We start from the raw sequence: 17,913 nt of genomic DNA on the forward strand, positions 1-17,913 counted from the left end.
TTAGCATTATGTGAAGGAGCAGTGCATTAGGGTAGAGGAGACCACAGCTTTCATTTCCACATCACCAGTTAGCATTGCATGATATTGGACAAGTTAATTTGCCTTTTTGAGTCTCTCTACAAAAAATGAACAGTTTCACCTTGCAACTGTGATCTGTGATCTGCCTCTGTAGCTTAGTAATTATTCTGTCTCAGACATTCTACTAAACCTGTTCATGGTATATATGTGGCGAGTTCAGGGGGTCCTAAATTCATCCTGAAAGGGAGTATGCTTGTATAGGAGAACTGAAACTTCTCCACACGATAAAAATTACCACTGGCAAACCCTCTCTCTGGCTCAGATTGGAGAGTTTTAAGTTACTGGGCTGGAAACAGAAAAGCAGGCTCTTTGTGTCCTAAGTATTTGTTCCCTTTGAAGTCCCACTGATACTGACTTGATAGAAATAGAAACTGTAGATCAAAGCTACAGAGACCATCAGACTTATGAGCAGGACATGAACCCATTTCCAAAGAAAACGACCTACGCTTTCCTACTCAAATAGTGTGCAGTTTTCAAGCAAAACACATTGATTACAATTTTCATTGTAATCACATTTTTGTGTGTATGGGTTTCTAATGTTGTTGCATTCATGCATGCTCAGTCACTCAGCCATGTCTGACTTTGCAGCCCTATGGACTGTAGCCCACCAGGCTCCTCTGTCCATGGGATTTCCCAGGCAAGAATACTGGAGCAGGTTGCCATTTCCTCCTCCAGAGGATCTTCCAGATCCAGGGATGGAACTGCATTGGCAAGTGGATTCTTTACCACTGAGCCACCTGAGAAGCCCTCTGATGCTGTTACTGAAGATCTAAAAAAGCAGTGGAGCAGACAGGGCATCATTGGGATCATACTGGCAAACTGTTTTGTGGCATACTTTTACCACTTAAATGCATTATAATATGCATAGATAATTCCTCCCTGGGCAATAGACCTTCCCCCCATCTTGAGAGTGGGCTAGACACATGACTCACTCCTGACAGAAAGGAAAAATGAGTAACTTTTCAATGGAAACACCTGGCAGATACTATACTAACCAAATGTTGAAGGTTAATATCACTAGTAATGACATGTGGATATCATGTAACCCTGATGGTGAAAATGGCACTTCACCACTGTACCCTAACTCCATTCGCAAAACATAAAACCCCAGTCTAAATGTGTGAAAACATGAGATTAACCCAGCTTGAGGGATTGTCCACAGGATGCTTGTCAGTGGTACTCAAAATTGTTAAGACTATGAAAATCTGAGAAACTGCCTAGACCAGAGGAAACTGGGAGAGACATGACAAATAAATTCTATGAGGTATCCCAGATTAGATCCTGGAGCAGGTGAAATCTAAGTAAAGTCTGGAAGGCTAAGTAAAGTTTAGTTCATTGTTGTTCAGTCTGTAAGTCATGTCTGACTCTTTGTGACCCCATAGACTGTAGCTCTCCAGGCCTCCCTGTCCTTCACTATCTCCCAGAGCTTGCTCAAACTCATGTCTGTTGAATTGGTGATGCCGTCCAACTATCTCATTCTCTGTCATCCCATTCTCCTCCAGTCTTTCCCAGTATCAGGGTCTTTTCCAATGAGTTGGCTCTTCTTATATCAGGTGGCCAAAGTATTAGAGCTTCAGCTTCAGCATCAGTCCTTCCAATGAATATTCAGGGTTGATTCTTTAGGATTGACTGATTTGATCTCCTTGCTGTCCAAGGGTTATCAAGAGTTCTTCTTCAGCACCGCAGTTCGAAAGTATCAATTCATCGGCACTCAGCCTTCTTTATGGTCCAAATCTCACACCCGTACATGACTACTAGAAAAACTATAGCTTTGACTGTACAGACTTTTGTCAGCAAAACGATGTCTCTGTTTTTTAATACACTACCTAATAGAAATGTATTACTGTGAATTTCTTAGCTTTGACAATCTACCTTGGTACTGTAAGGGGCAGTGAAGGGAATTGGGAGAGGAGTGTATTGGCACTCTCTGTGCTATTTTAGCTTTGCAAATTTTCTACAAATTTAAAATTAGCCTGAGGTAAGAAGTTTATTTTTAAAAATATAAACATTTTATCATAGAGTTAAATATTTTTCTATCACTGGGTTATTAAATTGATTCCTTGATGGTTCAGATGATAAAGAATCTGCCTGCAATGCAGGAGACCCAGGTTTGATCCCTGGGAAGATCCCTTGAAGAAGGAAGTGGCTACCCATTCCAGTGTTCTTCCTAGGGAATACCATGGACAGAGGAGCTTGGTGGACTACAGTCCATGGGATTGCAGAATCAGACATGACTGAGTGACTAATACTTACACTTTTTTCATAAAGTATTCCAGAGTATTCATTAAATGCGATCATGCCTAACATGGACCCTGGCAGTAGTAAGTGCTCATTAAAAGATAGATTTGTTAGACTTCCCTGGTGGTCCAGTGGTTAAGATTTTGTGCTTCCAATGCAGAGGACATGCCTCATGGAGTGGCCATGAAAAAAAAAAAAGGTTTGTTGTTATTGCTGTTATAATTTTGATCAATATTCCAGTATATTTACTGAAAACTAGCCTATCAAGTATCCTCATACATGCTATTCCTTCCTTGTTTTTATTCTCTTTATGCACTGACATGAGTTAACATGGCTTTAGAATTTGCTATGCAGTTGGAAGATGGGGGTGTGTAAGCTATCTGAGAAGAGCGAGATCCTTATTGCCCCTGTTGTTTGTTTCAGTGTCATCCTAGCGGCTGTCTGATAGACCTTTGCCTCCAGATGGGAGTTATCATGTTTTTGAAGCAAATATGGAACAATTTCATGGAACTGGGATACCCGTGAGTACTTAATTTTTAAACTGGCCATGTATTTCGTGACGGGTCTTCCCAGGTGGCACTAGTGGTAAAGAACCTTCCTGCCAACGCAGGAGACAGAAGAGACTCACGTTCAATCTCTGGGTTGGAAAGATCCCCTGGAGTAGGAAATGGCAACCCACTCCAGTATTCTTGCCTGGAGAATTCAACGGACAGAGGAGCCTGGCAGGTTATAGTCTGTGGGACCTCAAAAAGTCAGACACAACTAAGTGTGCACACATATACATATAGAGTGACAAAGAAGAAAGATACAGGTAGTATGCCTAGTTGTTAAGAAGTGAGCTTGGTAATCAGAGTCATAACAGTCCAGTTTCCATTCTGCTCCTCTCTAAAATGTGTGACCGTGTGTAAGTCAGTCTTTCTGTGCCGTAGTTTTCACATCTCTAAGAAGGCCTCAATAGCTGTATCTTCTCAAGAACAGCTTAAGGGATTGATGGAAATAATGGATGTAGAATACGTGTATTCTGTTCAGTATCCTAAGACACTTGTTGGTATTCTTAAAGCATTATTGATAGTGTGGGTTCTTGAGGACAAAAATAACTTTTTGGTTTCCTTTGGTTACCAAAAGACTAAGGTTGTTGTTGTTTTTGTTTAATACAGAAAACCTTCATTTTGCCCACCTGCCAAAAAAAAAAGTAAAATAAAGTTAAAATTGTAGATGGGGATATTTTGGGCTCTTTGTTACAATAACAATAATAACAAAAATCATTACACCAGTATTGGTTGTGACAATATCAAACCAACAGCATTCTATTTTTGTCCAAATAGATAAATTCTGTGAAATGCTGACATAAAACGACCTTGAATGCTCACTTTTACATCTATTAAAATATATTATCCTTTAGAATATAGTGAAATAGAGTGTACTTAAAACAATGTGATATGGAAGCTTTGAGGTCTAATCAAGCTAAAAACAATAGAGTATTGAGAGATTTCCCTGCTATGGGGGAAGAACTGGTTAGTTAATTGATGCTGTAAATAGTTTAGGCTCAGTCATCAAATTATACCATATTTTTTTCTCTTCACTGACCCATAACTATATCAGGACATGCCTGAGCCAGCGGGGTTGGAGAGGTGATATTAACCCTGAAATCGGCAATAAAGGATTGTCTTAAATTACAGGCAGTCTTGGAACACTGGACTGTGAAATTACTGAGACCTGGTTCAGATTCGTTCTATGCCTCTTGCTAAAGATACTTATAATTTACTTAACCTCTCCAAGCCATTATTTTTTAATTTGTAAAATAAGGGACTTATGAAGATTATGTTAGATGAGCCAGTGGTCTTTAAATCTTCACCAATAAATGACAAAAGCTTTTTGTGAAGAGATATTTATACAAATCCTCAGTAGTCAAAACAGATTAAAGCGAATTTCCTCTGAATGAAGAGAGAATAGCAACAGAGGTTGGGGAAGCCCAGTCCATTTTTCATATCCCTTTCTATCCTTGGCTCATCTCTTTGAAACATAAATTTTGAAAAATGTAATTTGAAAATATCAGAATAAATTAGGTATCAAGTGCCTATCGCAGCATCTGACACAGTGTGGGTACTTCACAAGCAGTCAAGATGGTGTGGTAGCCATTGTGGTATTAACATTGATTCTTATTGTTATCATTATCCATGTTCTTCTATACATACTGTCACTTTGGAGAGCACCTTCCACCATGTCCTTGCCCAAGAGGTCAGCCTGGATTTTGTATTTCAAATCCCAAGGGTACCATGGCAAAGGATATCTTGGTGGGGTTTTTCAAACAATTGGATAAAGACCTTGCTGCAGAAAATGTTAACAGGAATGAACCAGTCCCTAAAGCAATAATTTTTAAACTTTAAATCACAATTCTCTTTCTTCAAGTAGAATCTTAAGCAGATTGAAATAAATAACATAGAGGCAAGCTGGCCTTCCAACTCCAACCCTCTTTCTCATCTTCATGAGGCTCCAGAGGCAACCTCCATGGAGCACACATTGAAGCACTCTGCCTGACGTTTTTATCTAGCTATGGTGGCTGTTTCAACCCCAATAAAGCTCTAAGTCCATGGTTAATTACTACTGAGAGTTGGATAGTGTTCACCGAGTCCTGTGAAATTCACTTTATCCTAGAGATAATTTTCATCTCATTCTTAAAATAACCAATTACCCAGAAGTCTATAATATTTGCATACCAGGATATTTCTGAGTCATATAATTTCGAGACTGCCCCTGGACTAGGGAAAGAGTATTGTTACTTCCTTCCCAAGTCTGATAAATGGACTGAAACATGGACTCATTGCCTGTAAATTATTGTTCTCTATAGGAGCAGAGTGTAATCGCTTGAATGCTTCATGTTTATAGACTCAGAGAAGTGAAGTGACTTCTTTGATAAAAGAAGTGACTTTTTCTAGTAAAAGCCACACAGCTAATGCATTGTAGGGTGGAGACTAGAAATTGCATCTCTTGAAATTCTAGGTAGGGCTCAATTAAATGATTTTCCTCGTGTTCAGAGAGCACAGCCCAGACGATTTGGAAGGAAGGGCTCAGATACAATTATAGCAGGCAGCATTGGAGTTTAAATATTTATATAGATGGGATAGGGGAAAGAATCATAGGCATGAGACTCTGTCTAAACAATATCAGGAAGCACCTGCATGGGACGATCAACTCTGACAAATATGTAGATGTTTATAGGGGCTAGGAAGTCTAGGGCCTCTTTGGTCCAGTGGTTAAGAATCCTGCTGCCAAGCAGGGTACATGGGTTTGATCCCCGCTCTGGGAAGATTCCTCATGCTGTGGGGCAACTAAGCCCAAGTACTGCAACTCCTGAGCCTGTGTGACAACTAGTGAAGCCCGAATGCCCTAGAGCCTGTGCTGCTGAGAGAGAAGCCACAGCGATGAGAGGCCCCCCACTGCAACAAGAGATAGCCCCGCCCGCCACAGCTAGAGAAAGCCCACGTGCAGCAACGAAGATGCAGCACAACCAAAAATAAATGAATAAATAACTTTGTAAAAAGTTCAGACCATGCAAAGACCCTCAATTCCCAGTACAGTTTCAAGGTAGTGAATGTTTCGCTTTTCTTAATACACTGTAAATTGTTTACCCATTACTTAAATAAGAACTCAAAAGCCCTTTGTCTGCTCATAATGTAGGTTGATCCAGAATTGGTGGTCACGACATAAAATCAAGCGGGGAATTCAAGATGCTTCCATCCCTCAGTGGGAAAATGATTGGAATCTGCAGCCCATGAATATTCACGGACTGATGGATGAGTACTTAGAAATGGGTAGGGAACCTTCTGCAAAGCTATTTGACCTTCTTGATACTTTTTCCTACTTCACGCAGACTCTGATTCCAGAGAGAAAGCCATCTCTCTCCTTTCCCACCCCAAGCTTTCTAAAACATGTCTACACCTTTATCTCAGCAGAGCTGGAGAAGATATTAAGGCAGTGCCCTTGGAAGGCTTATGCATTTTGCTCTGTCAGCTGTAACATTTGAGCATAATGAAAGTATCTACCTTTTGAACAAATATTTTAAAGGAACAAAATAAAGCAAAACTCATTCCTACGTTAAGAAATGTATCATCCCACCCAAATAAAGCAGTAATTCTTTCTCACAGTAAATGTTTGCACAGATCCATCTGAATCTGGGCTTCTTCAAGAAACTTATTTATATTATGAAAATAAGGATTTAAGGATTGACTGTTAAGATCGCTGCATGTTGTTGTGTTGTTTTAATGTTTGATTTTGTTCTCTATGCCTGTTTTCTCATCCAGAAAAACAGAGGACAAGATTAGGTATCTTGCATCTCTTCTAGGACTGAGCATTTTTATTCAAGTCCTCTGACATTTTTCTTCCTTCACAATGTATGGCATAGAGGTGAAAGGCTCATAGACTTTCAGTCTATTGAGACCTGAGTTTGAATTCAGATTTTAACCTTTTTTTTAGCTATCTACCCTTTAGCCGGATTAACCAACATCCATGAGCTTCAAGTTTTCTCAACTGTAAAATAGGATAAGCATACTTACTTTATAGGGTGTTGAAAGGATTAAAGGCAATCTATGTAAAGATGCCTAATATGACACAAAGAAGACACTCAATAAATGAGACTGTTTATATTACTAATTTTCTAACTCTCTGCCTCTACAGTTTTGCAGTTTGGTTTTACTACCATCTTCGTTGCGGCCTTTCCTCTGGCCCCTCTTTTGGCTTTGTTAAACAATATCATCGAAATCAGGCTGGATGCATACAAATTTGTCACCCAGTGGCGGAGGCCTTTGCCAGCCCGAGCAACTGACATAGGTAAGATTCAGAAACTACATGGTTTTTCACATTGCTAAGGCCAAGTGGTGGCTTGATCTAACTTAGCACCAAATGTGTTTCTATTGCTGGGGCTCCCTTCCAACCATAACAAAACTGTTTTCATTAACAAAAGAATGAAATGAGAGTAATTTTATTTATAACTCTTGGCTGAGAATAAGTTCTTACTGAGCATTGCTAGTTCATAAACTTGTTTGTAACTGTAAAGGATGTTATATATACCTTTCTAGGACTTATTTTTTTCATATCATTGTTTTTTAAAGTTAATTTTAATCCTATCTGAAACATCAATTTTGACCAAAATCAATAGTCTGTTGATAACAATATACAATTTCAAAGCCTGTTTTGTGTATCTATGTGATGCCAGATTGGTTGACATTTTCTACTTCTTAAGAAACCAGTGATTTCCAGATCTTGACACTAAACTAGTTTTACTTTTTCATATTTTTATATCAAAAAAGTTTTTGACAAAGATAAAGGCAAAACTCATAGTGAATGCAGATATTTTGGGGTTCACACAATGAAGTAGTACTATATTTTTATTGGTTTTAGTACTAATCAAGTTCTATATATAGGTTTTGAAGAATCTTAAGCAGCTGTGCCATACCTCATTGTTAAAAATAAAAACCAATTCCAACAATCTTCTAATTTTCAAATCTCTGTAGATGGGGTCTTCCTCCTCTGTATAGAAAGTATTCAGTAGCTGTAGTGAGATATATACCATCCTTAGAAAGTAAATAATGGACAGAGATTGGTTCCAACATGGGCTTCTCTGGTGACTCAGTAAAGATCTGTTTGCAGTGTGGGAGACCTGGGTTTGATCCTTGGGTCAAGAAGATCCTCTGGAGAAGAGAATGGCTACCCACTCCAGTATTCTTGCCTGGAGAATTCCATGGACAGAGGAACCTGGTGGGCTATAGTCTATGGGGCCCCAAAGAGTCAGAGACAACTGAGCAACTAACACTTTCACAATACTTGGTTCTACCATAGCTAAAACATCTTTTCCAAGTTAAAGGTTGGAAAACTAAAGGGTTTTCTTTTTTTTTTTCTTTTTATTCATTGTCTTTTATCTTTCTCTACTAGGTATCTGGTATGGAATTCTTGAAGGAATTGGTATATTGGCTGTGATCACTAATGCGTTTGTAATTGCTATAACATCTGATTACATCCCACGTTTTGTCTATGAATACAAATATGGCCCCTGTGCAACTCATTTTGAATATAGTGAAAGGTAAGGTTGAACTACACATTTTATGTTTGTCATTAAACAGAACTTACTGGGCAGTTTTGTTCTGTGACCATTAAGGGTAATGTTTCTGATAATTGTGTTCCTATGTTTATTAGATGAAATCAAGTGGGATAAAAAGCACAACAGTGTTTAACAGCAGATAACTTTAGAGTCTCTCTATGACTTGCTGTGTAAATTTATCACCAGCATTAAAATGGTAAAAACATTATAATGTATTTAGAAGTCAGATTTAAAACCAGGAGAGACCTTAAAAATCATCCAGTGCAATTTTCTGTCTATGAAGTGAAGTGAGATGAAGGTCGTTCAGTCTGTCCGACTCTTTGCAACCCCATGGCCTGTATAGTCCATGGAATTTTCCAGGCCAGAATACTCGAGTGGGTAGCTGTTTCCTTCTCCAGGGGATCTCCCCAGCCCAGGGATCAAACCCAGGTCTCCCACATTGCAGGCAGATTCTTTACCCTCTGAACCACAAGGGAAGCCCAAGATTACTGGTGTGGGTAGCCTGTCCCTTCTCCAGTGGATCTTCCCAACCCGGGAATTGAATCAGGGTCTCCAGCATTGCAGGTGGATTCTTTACCAACTGAGCTATCAGGAAATTGAGGCCCATAATAGTTAATCGGATTACTGAAGGGAATTAAACTAGTTTGTGAGGAGATGCAGAATGTAAAGAAACTGTCAGCTATATAACTAGAGATTTTTCTAAAGGAATTTACTGCTAGAGATTTTAAGGATGCAGTAAAGGATACCCTAGACTTGCCTCCTTTTTCTTTTTCATTAAAATTTAAATCAACACTTCCAGGGTTTCTCAACCTCTGCACTATTGACACTGCAGAGCAGATAATTTTGTTTTTGAGGAGGAGGGGACACTGTGCATCTTAAGATGTTTAGCAGCCCCCATGGCCTCTACCCAGTGGATACCAAAAACAACCTCCCTGCTCCCCGAGTTGTGACAACCACAGATGTCTCCAAACATCACAAAATGGTCACTGGGGAACAAAATTTCTCATTTTAGTAATGGAACCACTGCTTTAGGGGGCATGGAATTTCCAGATCTTTCCTTCTTAAAAATGTGTGTTAGGGAAGAATGAAAGGGAGCACTGTACTTGGCGACAGAGAGAAACGGGTTTTTAGCTAGAGGGTAGGTGTGAAAGTAGTGATAGGTGATTAGTAGTCATAGGAGAAGCTGCCTCTCCTCCCTTCAGGATCAGCTCTGGGCTTGCATCTTATCTAGATACAGGACTCATGCCCCAACAGGCCAAGTCCTGGTTAGGAAGACATCAGCTCTTAGTTCTGCTGATGAATTAACTAATTTGTCTCAGAACATTACATTGCAGTGCCTTTCTGAATACAAACAAACATCTCAATTTTTCAAAGAGAGGTAATAAAGACATGAGGTTTTATTTTATATTTTAGAGTCTTGTCAACAGATTTTTCACTTGAAGTCAAACTCTGACTTTGCTTCTTACTAAAAGGCACATCATCAATCTGGACCTTTGTTTCAGAAATGATGTCTGAGGTAAAATTTTATGAACTGTAAAACACAAAACACTAAAAAAAATGGCTTTAATATTAGTAGTGGAAAACCACAAAGTCCCTTTTTTCTTAATTCAAAATGGTCTAGAAGCAGACCTTAAAGATTTGAAATAGGTAAGCGCCATTGGCAGCCCTCTTCCTCACGGCATTATTTGTTAGTGTCTTTACTGCCACCTAGTGGCAGGTGAGAATGAGCGTGGCGGGGCATCAGTTGTTTTACATTCCAGTCCTGACTTTTCACTTGGTCAGCATGTGACCCCTTCTCCACAAGCAGTGACTAGGGATGCAGAATCATTTCAAGGGGAGATGTGGTGGACTTATGCGAGGTTGAAAGCACACATTTGCAAGGGCTACCTGTATTTAATTTTCTCTGGATATGCTTAGGAGCTAAATTGGAGGACCTTCATTCAGATTGGAAATTTTCCAGAGCGAGGGCAAAAGGACAAGGTGGCAGTGGAGAGGAGACTATTGGCAAGAGATCAGCTGAAATGATAAATTATGAGGTCTAGGATGGACAGGGAGCAGAGGGAAGTCAGTGGGACCCTATAATTAACATTTGGAGGTTTAGAATAAGATAAATGGGCACTCAAATCCAAGCTCTAACACTATGTTCCAGGCAGGTTCTCAACCTGTGGCCTGCATGTCTTCTTCAGTGTTCATGAGGTCAATACTATTTTCATAATAATACTAAGATACTATTTGTTTCTTTGTTTGTTTGTTTTTTAACCACATTGAAGTCTGCACAGATGGTAAAAAAGTACTGGTGGATAAAATTTTTTGGTGGCTTTGTATCACTCAAAGCAGTGGCACCAAAAAATACTAGTAATAATTGTATTTCTCACTACAGTCAACATTTTTAAGATGCCAGTATGAAATTTCAGATGGTTGAATACCATTACCGACTCAATGGACATGAGTTTGAGCAAACTCCAGGAGGTAGTGAAGGACAAGGATGCCTGGCGTGCTGCAGTCCATGGGGTCACAAAGAGTTGGACACGACTCAGCAACTGAACAACAACAAAGACATTTCAAAATATCTTTGATGAAGCAGTAATAATTATTAATTGTATCAAGTCTCTTCCCTTGAATAAATGTCTTCTCAATATTCTATCTGACAAAACACAAAGTGTGCATGAAGCACTTTTGATGGGAGTGTCAAAGAAGAGCTACCTGGGTGATTGTTGGAGCTGCATACCAAACCAACATTTTTTTCAACATTTGCCAGACAAAGAACAATTACCAAACAACTATGAGTATTCAGACTTGGGTATTTAGCAAACACTCTTTTTATAAAATGCACAAAACTAGCTTGTCATTTTAAGGAAAATAATCAAGAATGTTTGTTGGGCTTAAGAGTTTCCCAGTATTTTTTTTTTCTGATAAAAATCAGTGGTGATGTTAACAACTGTGCTTTTTCATGGTCTTTAGTAAAAAATAGATCAACACATGGGATATCTGCATACGCAGCGGTCCCCAGCCTTTTTGGCACCAGGGACCAGTTTTGTGGAAGACAGTTTTTCAAGACCTGGAAGGGGAGGAATGGTTTGGGATGATTCAAGTGCATTGCATTTATTGTGCACTTTATTTCCAATTGAATGCTACTGCTGATCTGACAGGTACCAGTCTGTGGCCCAGAGGTTGGTGACCCCTGATTTAGGGAAAAGAAATTCTCCAAATGGCCCCTATTTGATATCACAGAATCATGCTTGAATAAATGATGAATTCAGAGTGCAGGATAGACCTGTTATGACACAATCTATGTGAAAGTTCATTGACACCTTAAGATTCCACTTTGCAACAAAAATTTGAGAAATTACCATAGGTAGGGCTTTGGTGGAATACCAAAGAAAAATACTGACATTTATCTGAAATATTAAAACAGTCTTCCTTTTTCCAACTAGTTAATCTGTATGAGGCCAGATTTTCTACTTAACCTTCAACAAACACAATGCATTGCAACAGATTTAATGCAAGTATCCCAAGGTGACTCAAATGGTAAAGAATCCACCTGCCAATGCAGAAGACCCAAGACACTTGGGTTCGATCCCTGAGTCAGGAAGATCCACTGGAGGAGAAAATGACAGCCCACTCCAGTATTCTTGCCTGGGAAATCCCATGGACGGAGGAGCCTAGAGGACTACAGTCCAGGGGTCAAAAGAGTTGGACACGATGGAGCACACATGAGTATCTTGTTGCTGTTCAGTTGTTCAGTTGTGTCCAACTCTTTACGACCCCATGGACTGCAGCACGCCAAGCTTTCCTGTCCTTCACCATCTCCTGGAGCTTGCTCAAACTCATGTCCATTGAGTCAGTGATGGCATCCAACCATCTCATCTTCTGTTGTCCCCTTCTCCTCCTGCTTTCAATCTTAGCTGTCTTCTGTTAAGGCAGATATTAAGGTATTTTGCAAACATGTAAATCTGTGTCATCTCTCACTCCAATTTTTTCTTTTGGAATATATATTTTTCAAGTGTGTTTTTATATTATTTGAATGGATTTGATAGTTATTTACAATGAGTTAACATAAATATTTTCTAAATTTCTCTCTCAATTTCTAATGTGGTAAATATGAATTGATATGCATGCTTGCATGCTAAGTCACTTCAGTCATGTCCAGCTCTGCAACCCCATGGACTGTAGCCTGCCAGGCTCTGCTGTCCATGGGATTCTCCAGGCAAGAATACTGGAGTTGGTTGCTATGCCCTCCTCTAGGGGATCTTCCCAACCCAGGGATCAAACTGGTGTCTCTTATCATTTTCTGCATTGGCAGATGGGTTATTTACCACTAATGCTACTTGGTTGCCCTTATGCAGATAGCTCCTTGAGATCCTCAATGCCTGTTTTAAATGTAGAGTGTATCTGAAACCAGAAATTTTGAGAATGATAGTACTAAAAAAAAGTCATTTAGCTTCTGTAAATATTAGTTTTTTTAATCCACATGGTGGAAATAATAAGCTTCTAAATTTATTATAAAAGGTAACCCTGTTTACATTTTAATACTGAACCATCAGGGTAGGGAATTTTGCCTATTTTGTTTACTGTTGAATACCAAGTATCTAGAATTTTCTAACAAATTTTAGGTCCTCAATATATAAATTGAATAAGTTAATAAATCACAAATAAGCATTTTTATCAACTGGCTGCTTGATTATAATTATCCAAATACTGTAACATGTATATATATGTATATTTATAAAAGTATATTTATGCAGTTTCAATGCATATGAAACAAACACAATGCCCACTGCATAGTGAACACTTAATAAAATATAAGCAAGATGATAGGGCAAGACAGAAACTATTGCAGGGAAATCGCAGGCAAGAGTCGGTCTCATTAAGGTATAATCACAGGTATAGTGAGTCAGGGAATAGAATCAGAGAGCTGAGTTGCTCGGAGTTTATAATTAGAATGAATGGTGTAACAGCACTTATTAAATCCCATCATTTGTAATGAAGGAGTTGGATTAGAAATTTATGCATCTGAGTCATGTGATGCTTTCTTTTCTTTTCAGTTGTTTAACAGGATATGTCAACAATAGCCTATCCTTCTTTGACCTGAGTGAACTTGGCTTGGGAAAATCTGGGTATTGCAGGTACTTAAAAATTATAGCTGTCTTTTCTTTTTGTTTCACCATTCCATCTCCTCCACTCAACATGTTAATGGACACACTGAAGCTGTCATTTTTTAGTTTTGGCAAATAAAGAGCGTTCGGGACCTTCACATCTTGATCTCTGTTCTTCCAGCTCTTTGTTTTTGTGGATTTTAGGTACCGAGACTACAGAGGTCCTCCTTGGAGTTCCAAACCCTATGAATTCACCCTACAATACTGGCATATCCTCGCTGCTAGATTGGCCTTCATTATTGTGTTTGAGGTTAGTCACAGTTACTGTAGATAAACGCTTTTCCAACTGAAACATTAATTGTCTTTTTGAACTCAGTTTCTCACTGACTTACAAAACTGGAGCTGACTGTGTCCCTGTAAAAGATTTAAATACAACGAAACCACGGTGACAAGTACAGAAAAGCAAGGGCTGAATAATGTAAGTTAAAGAGTATTTATATCAGAAAACTAGGATAATCTGTAGGTCCATGGTGGACCTACATATTATCACACTAAGTGAAGTAAGCCAGACAGAGAAAGACAAATATATTTCACCTATTTGTGGAATCTAAAAAAGTGACACAAATAAATTTATAAAACAGAAACAAACTCACAGACATAGAAGACAAATGTATGGTTAAAGAGGGGGATAAATTAGGAGTTTGAGATTAACATATACATATTACTACATATCAAATAGATGACCAAAAATGACCTACTATATAACACAGAAAACTATATTCAATATTTTATAATAAACTATAAGGTAAAAGAATCTGAAAAAAATAGATGTATATGTATGTATATAACTCAATCACTTTGCTTTATACCTGAAGCTAACGGAGCATTATAAATCACCTGGACTTCAACTTAGTTATGAGCACCATAGTAACCAAATGTAAAAAGCAAGGAATGATTTTCATAATCTAACCAAAGAACCCATATTTGTTCATTGGATGGAGAGATTATCTTCTGAACAATCAACTCTAATTATAGATGATCATATGTATTTGTATAAGCAAACTTGCATAATTCAGTAATTTATGCCTGAGAACACTTTTATAAAAATTGCACAGATTTTGATAATCATAGTGATGCAATAATACTAGATTGTAGTACTGTGAAGAAATTTAAAGAAGCTACAGTATTATTGCCTTGCTTAAAATACAGCCAGCCTGATACTGTGAAGAACTTAATTAAATGCCTCAGTTACCAGCAGCCTATCATCATGGATCCATGACACCAATGATGCCTTCTTTTTTTTCTCTCTTTTCATTCCCTGCTACCCACTCTCTCCATAAGCACCCACTCTGTCTTCTTCTGTGGAAGATGCTCCACATCTTTGTTTGAATATATGTTTGTTTATAAATATATGTGTGTGTGTGTGTGTATAGTATTACTTTAAGTACTATTTTTCAAAATTACTTCAATGGTATTATGTAATCATTCATTTTATCTCTTGCCATGGTACTTTTTCAAATCTAGAGAGACATCTATCCATGAGATCTGTAATTTATTTTGTTTACTTAGGATATTTCATCAAAATTAAATACCATGTGCTCCTTAGGATAGGTACTTAGACCTACAATAATTCTTACCTCAGTGTGTCTGTTATTAAGACTATTGGACAGGTTCTCTTGTAAACGCATTTAGGGGTTTTTAAGGAGTGCTTTACTCAGGTGGGATTGTTCGTTTATATGCGTACTTGGTTTCCTGTATGATAATACCGACAGAGTGCTCTTCAGAATTCTCCTGGATTTTCACCAGATTTTCATAATATCCGACTTCTAATATTTTGCAGTTGTAAAAGAGTAAGGTAATATTTTGCTTTAATTTTTTTTGTTATAACCTATTTACTAATGACACTGACCATCACTTTTAGTACTAGAAAGCCATTTAGGCTTCTTTTCATTATAAGTGTATTATAACTTTGATCCACTTTGGATTGTGTTTCCAGTGTATTTGTTACCAAATTTTATGATTTCCTTATCTATTTTACATACTAATTTTCACCAGTTACGTACATAGCAGATATCATTTTTTGTCCACAACCTATTAGTCTTACCTGTAGACAGATAATGTCCAATTTTGTTTTAGTCAAGCCCATGATTTTTTTACCTTTCATGGTGTGTGCTTATTCTGTATAGCTTATTTAGGACATTTTCCTTATCTCTAATTCATAAAGGTATTCTACTACATTTTTACTATTAACTCTATAGTCTTACCTATCACATGTCTTTAAGATACCTGGAGTTCTTATAGAGTCTGAGAGAAAAAGTTATTTTTTATTCTCCATATAGTAAAATAATTTTTGTACTGCTATTTACTGAATAATCTATTATCTATCCACTGACTTGTAAATCCATCTCTGTTATATTTCAAGTTCCTATATTGTCATGGGTATATCTCTGACCTCAGTATTTTGAGTTATCACTCTGTCTGTAACTGGATCACTATAACTGGATCACTATTGCACTATATAAATGCAATATTTAAATATTTCATATCTGATAAAGCAAGTGACTTTCCATTCCTGCCACATTTGCTCTTAATTTAAAAATTATCATAGCTATTTGGAATTATTAGTCATTCATATAAACTGTTTTTCAGGTTCCTTCATATATTGAGCAAAGACTTTGGTTAGAATTACATTTGTAGAAATCAAATTTTGACTTATTTACAAAATCTGTTGTTTCATTAATGAAAGTGGAATTTATTCAAATTGTTCTATTCCTTTAATAGATTTTTAAATACTCTCTTGCTTATTTTTCCCTTTTAATTTCTGGAAAATTTATAGGTATTTTTTATTGCTGTTATGAATACTGTCTTAACCTTCCTTACATGATTTGCTTGATTTTTGCTGGAATGCTAATAGTCTTTTTAAGATGATCATACCTCCTTGTTTAAGTTCTAGTATTCTGTCTGGTAAATCTGGTGAATTGTCTTTTCAGATGATAATACCAGTTGCAAATAACAACAGCTTTGCATCTTGAATTCCAAAGTTTCATTGCTTTTGTTTGCCTTACTGTAAAGCTGGAAATCAATAGGATGTTGAATAGCAGCAGTGTGAACAACCATGTTTTGTTTCCATCTTCAATGAACATACTTCTGATTTTTTAAAGTATATTATCTGCTGTAGGTTTTTCAAGATAAACTCTATCACTTTAAGAAAATTGTCATCTGTTACTGGTTGTGAGAGTGCCTTGATAAATGGGTATTAAAATCTAACTTTAAAAAGATTTTCTTTTTAGTATTAAGCCATCCTTGCATATCAATTTCTGAGAATCAGCTTGTAGGTTCATTTATTACCATTGTATAGGACTTGGAGATCATGGCATCCGATCCCATCACTTCATGTGGAAACAGTGACAGATTGTATTTTCTTGGGCTCCAAAATCACTGGGGATGGTGACTGCAGCCATGAAATGAAAAGACGCTTCCTTTTTGGAAGAAAAGCTATGACAAACCTGCTGCTGCTAAGTCACTTCAGTCGTGTCTGACTCTGTGACCCCGTAGATGGCAGCCCACCAGGCTGCCCCGTCCCTGGGATTCTCCAGGCAAGAACACTGGAGTGGGTTACCATTTCCTTCTCCAATGCATGACAAACCTAGACAGCATATTAAAAAGCAAAGACATCACTTTGCAAGCAAAGGTCCGTATAGTCAAAGCTATGGTTTTTCCAGTAGTCATGTACAGATATGAGATTTGGGCCATAAAGAAGCCTGAGTGCCAAAGAATTGATGCTTTCGAACTGTGGTGCTGAATAAGACTCTTGAGAGTCCCTTGGATTGCAAGGAGATCCAGCCAGTCAATCCTAAAGGGAATTAACCCTGAACATTCATTGGAAGGACTGATGCTGAAGCTGAAGCTCCGATACTTTGGCTTTTTGAGAAGCGAAGAGCTGACTCACTGGAAAAGACCCTGATGATGGGAAAGACTGAGGGCAACAGAAGAAGGGGGAGATGGAGGCTGAGATGGTTGGACGGCATCACCAACTCAACGGACATGAGTTTGAGCAAGCTCCAGGAAATGGTGAAGGACAGGGAAGCCTAGCATGCTGCAGTCCTTAGAGTCACAAAGAGTCGGACATGACTGAGTGACTGAACCCATAGGACTTGGAGCATATTCCTGCTTTCTAATTTAAATTGTAACAAATGTTTCTAATTTTTACTTCTGTGCTCTTGAGTCACATTGCTGGGTATTCTGTGAATATCAAGTATTTGGTCGGGAAAGAAACTCTTCATCTGCTTATCTATGGGAAAATATGACTTGCATTTCTGTGATTTACTATGCAGTGCTATTTCCCTGGACATGTACAGCAAACCCAGTTAAAAGTGCCTTTTTCCTTTCCACATAGAGACTATTGTT

General features: G+C 38.0%; 1 protein-coding gene across 3 annotated transcripts in view; it reads left to right on the plus strand.

The window, feature by feature from the left end:
- Positions 1–17,913, plus strand: part of ANO3 (anoctamin 3) — a 429,104-nt gene that overhangs the window by 406,773 nt on the left and 4,418 nt on the right. For all 3 annotated transcript variants that reach the window (XM_043908234.1, XM_043908242.1, XM_043908249.1), the window contains 6 exons: positions 2,740–2,837; positions 5,995–6,128; positions 6,991–7,143; positions 8,245–8,392; positions 13,456–13,536; positions 13,711–13,816. In XM_043908234.1, coding sequence (XP_043764169.1) covers positions 2,740–2,837; positions 5,995–6,128; positions 6,991–7,143; positions 8,245–8,392; positions 13,456–13,536; positions 13,711–13,816 — 720 coding nt within the window. The remainder of the gene's footprint in view (positions 1–2,739; positions 2,838–5,994; positions 6,129–6,990; positions 7,144–8,244; positions 8,393–13,455; positions 13,537–13,710; positions 13,817–17,913) is intronic.

This window comes from Cervus elaphus, chromosome 1, assembly GCF_910594005.1.
Source record: "Cervus elaphus chromosome 1, mCerEla1.1, whole genome shotgun sequence".
NCBI classification, from domain to species: domain Eukaryota; kingdom Metazoa; phylum Chordata; class Mammalia; order Artiodactyla; family Cervidae; genus Cervus; species Cervus elaphus.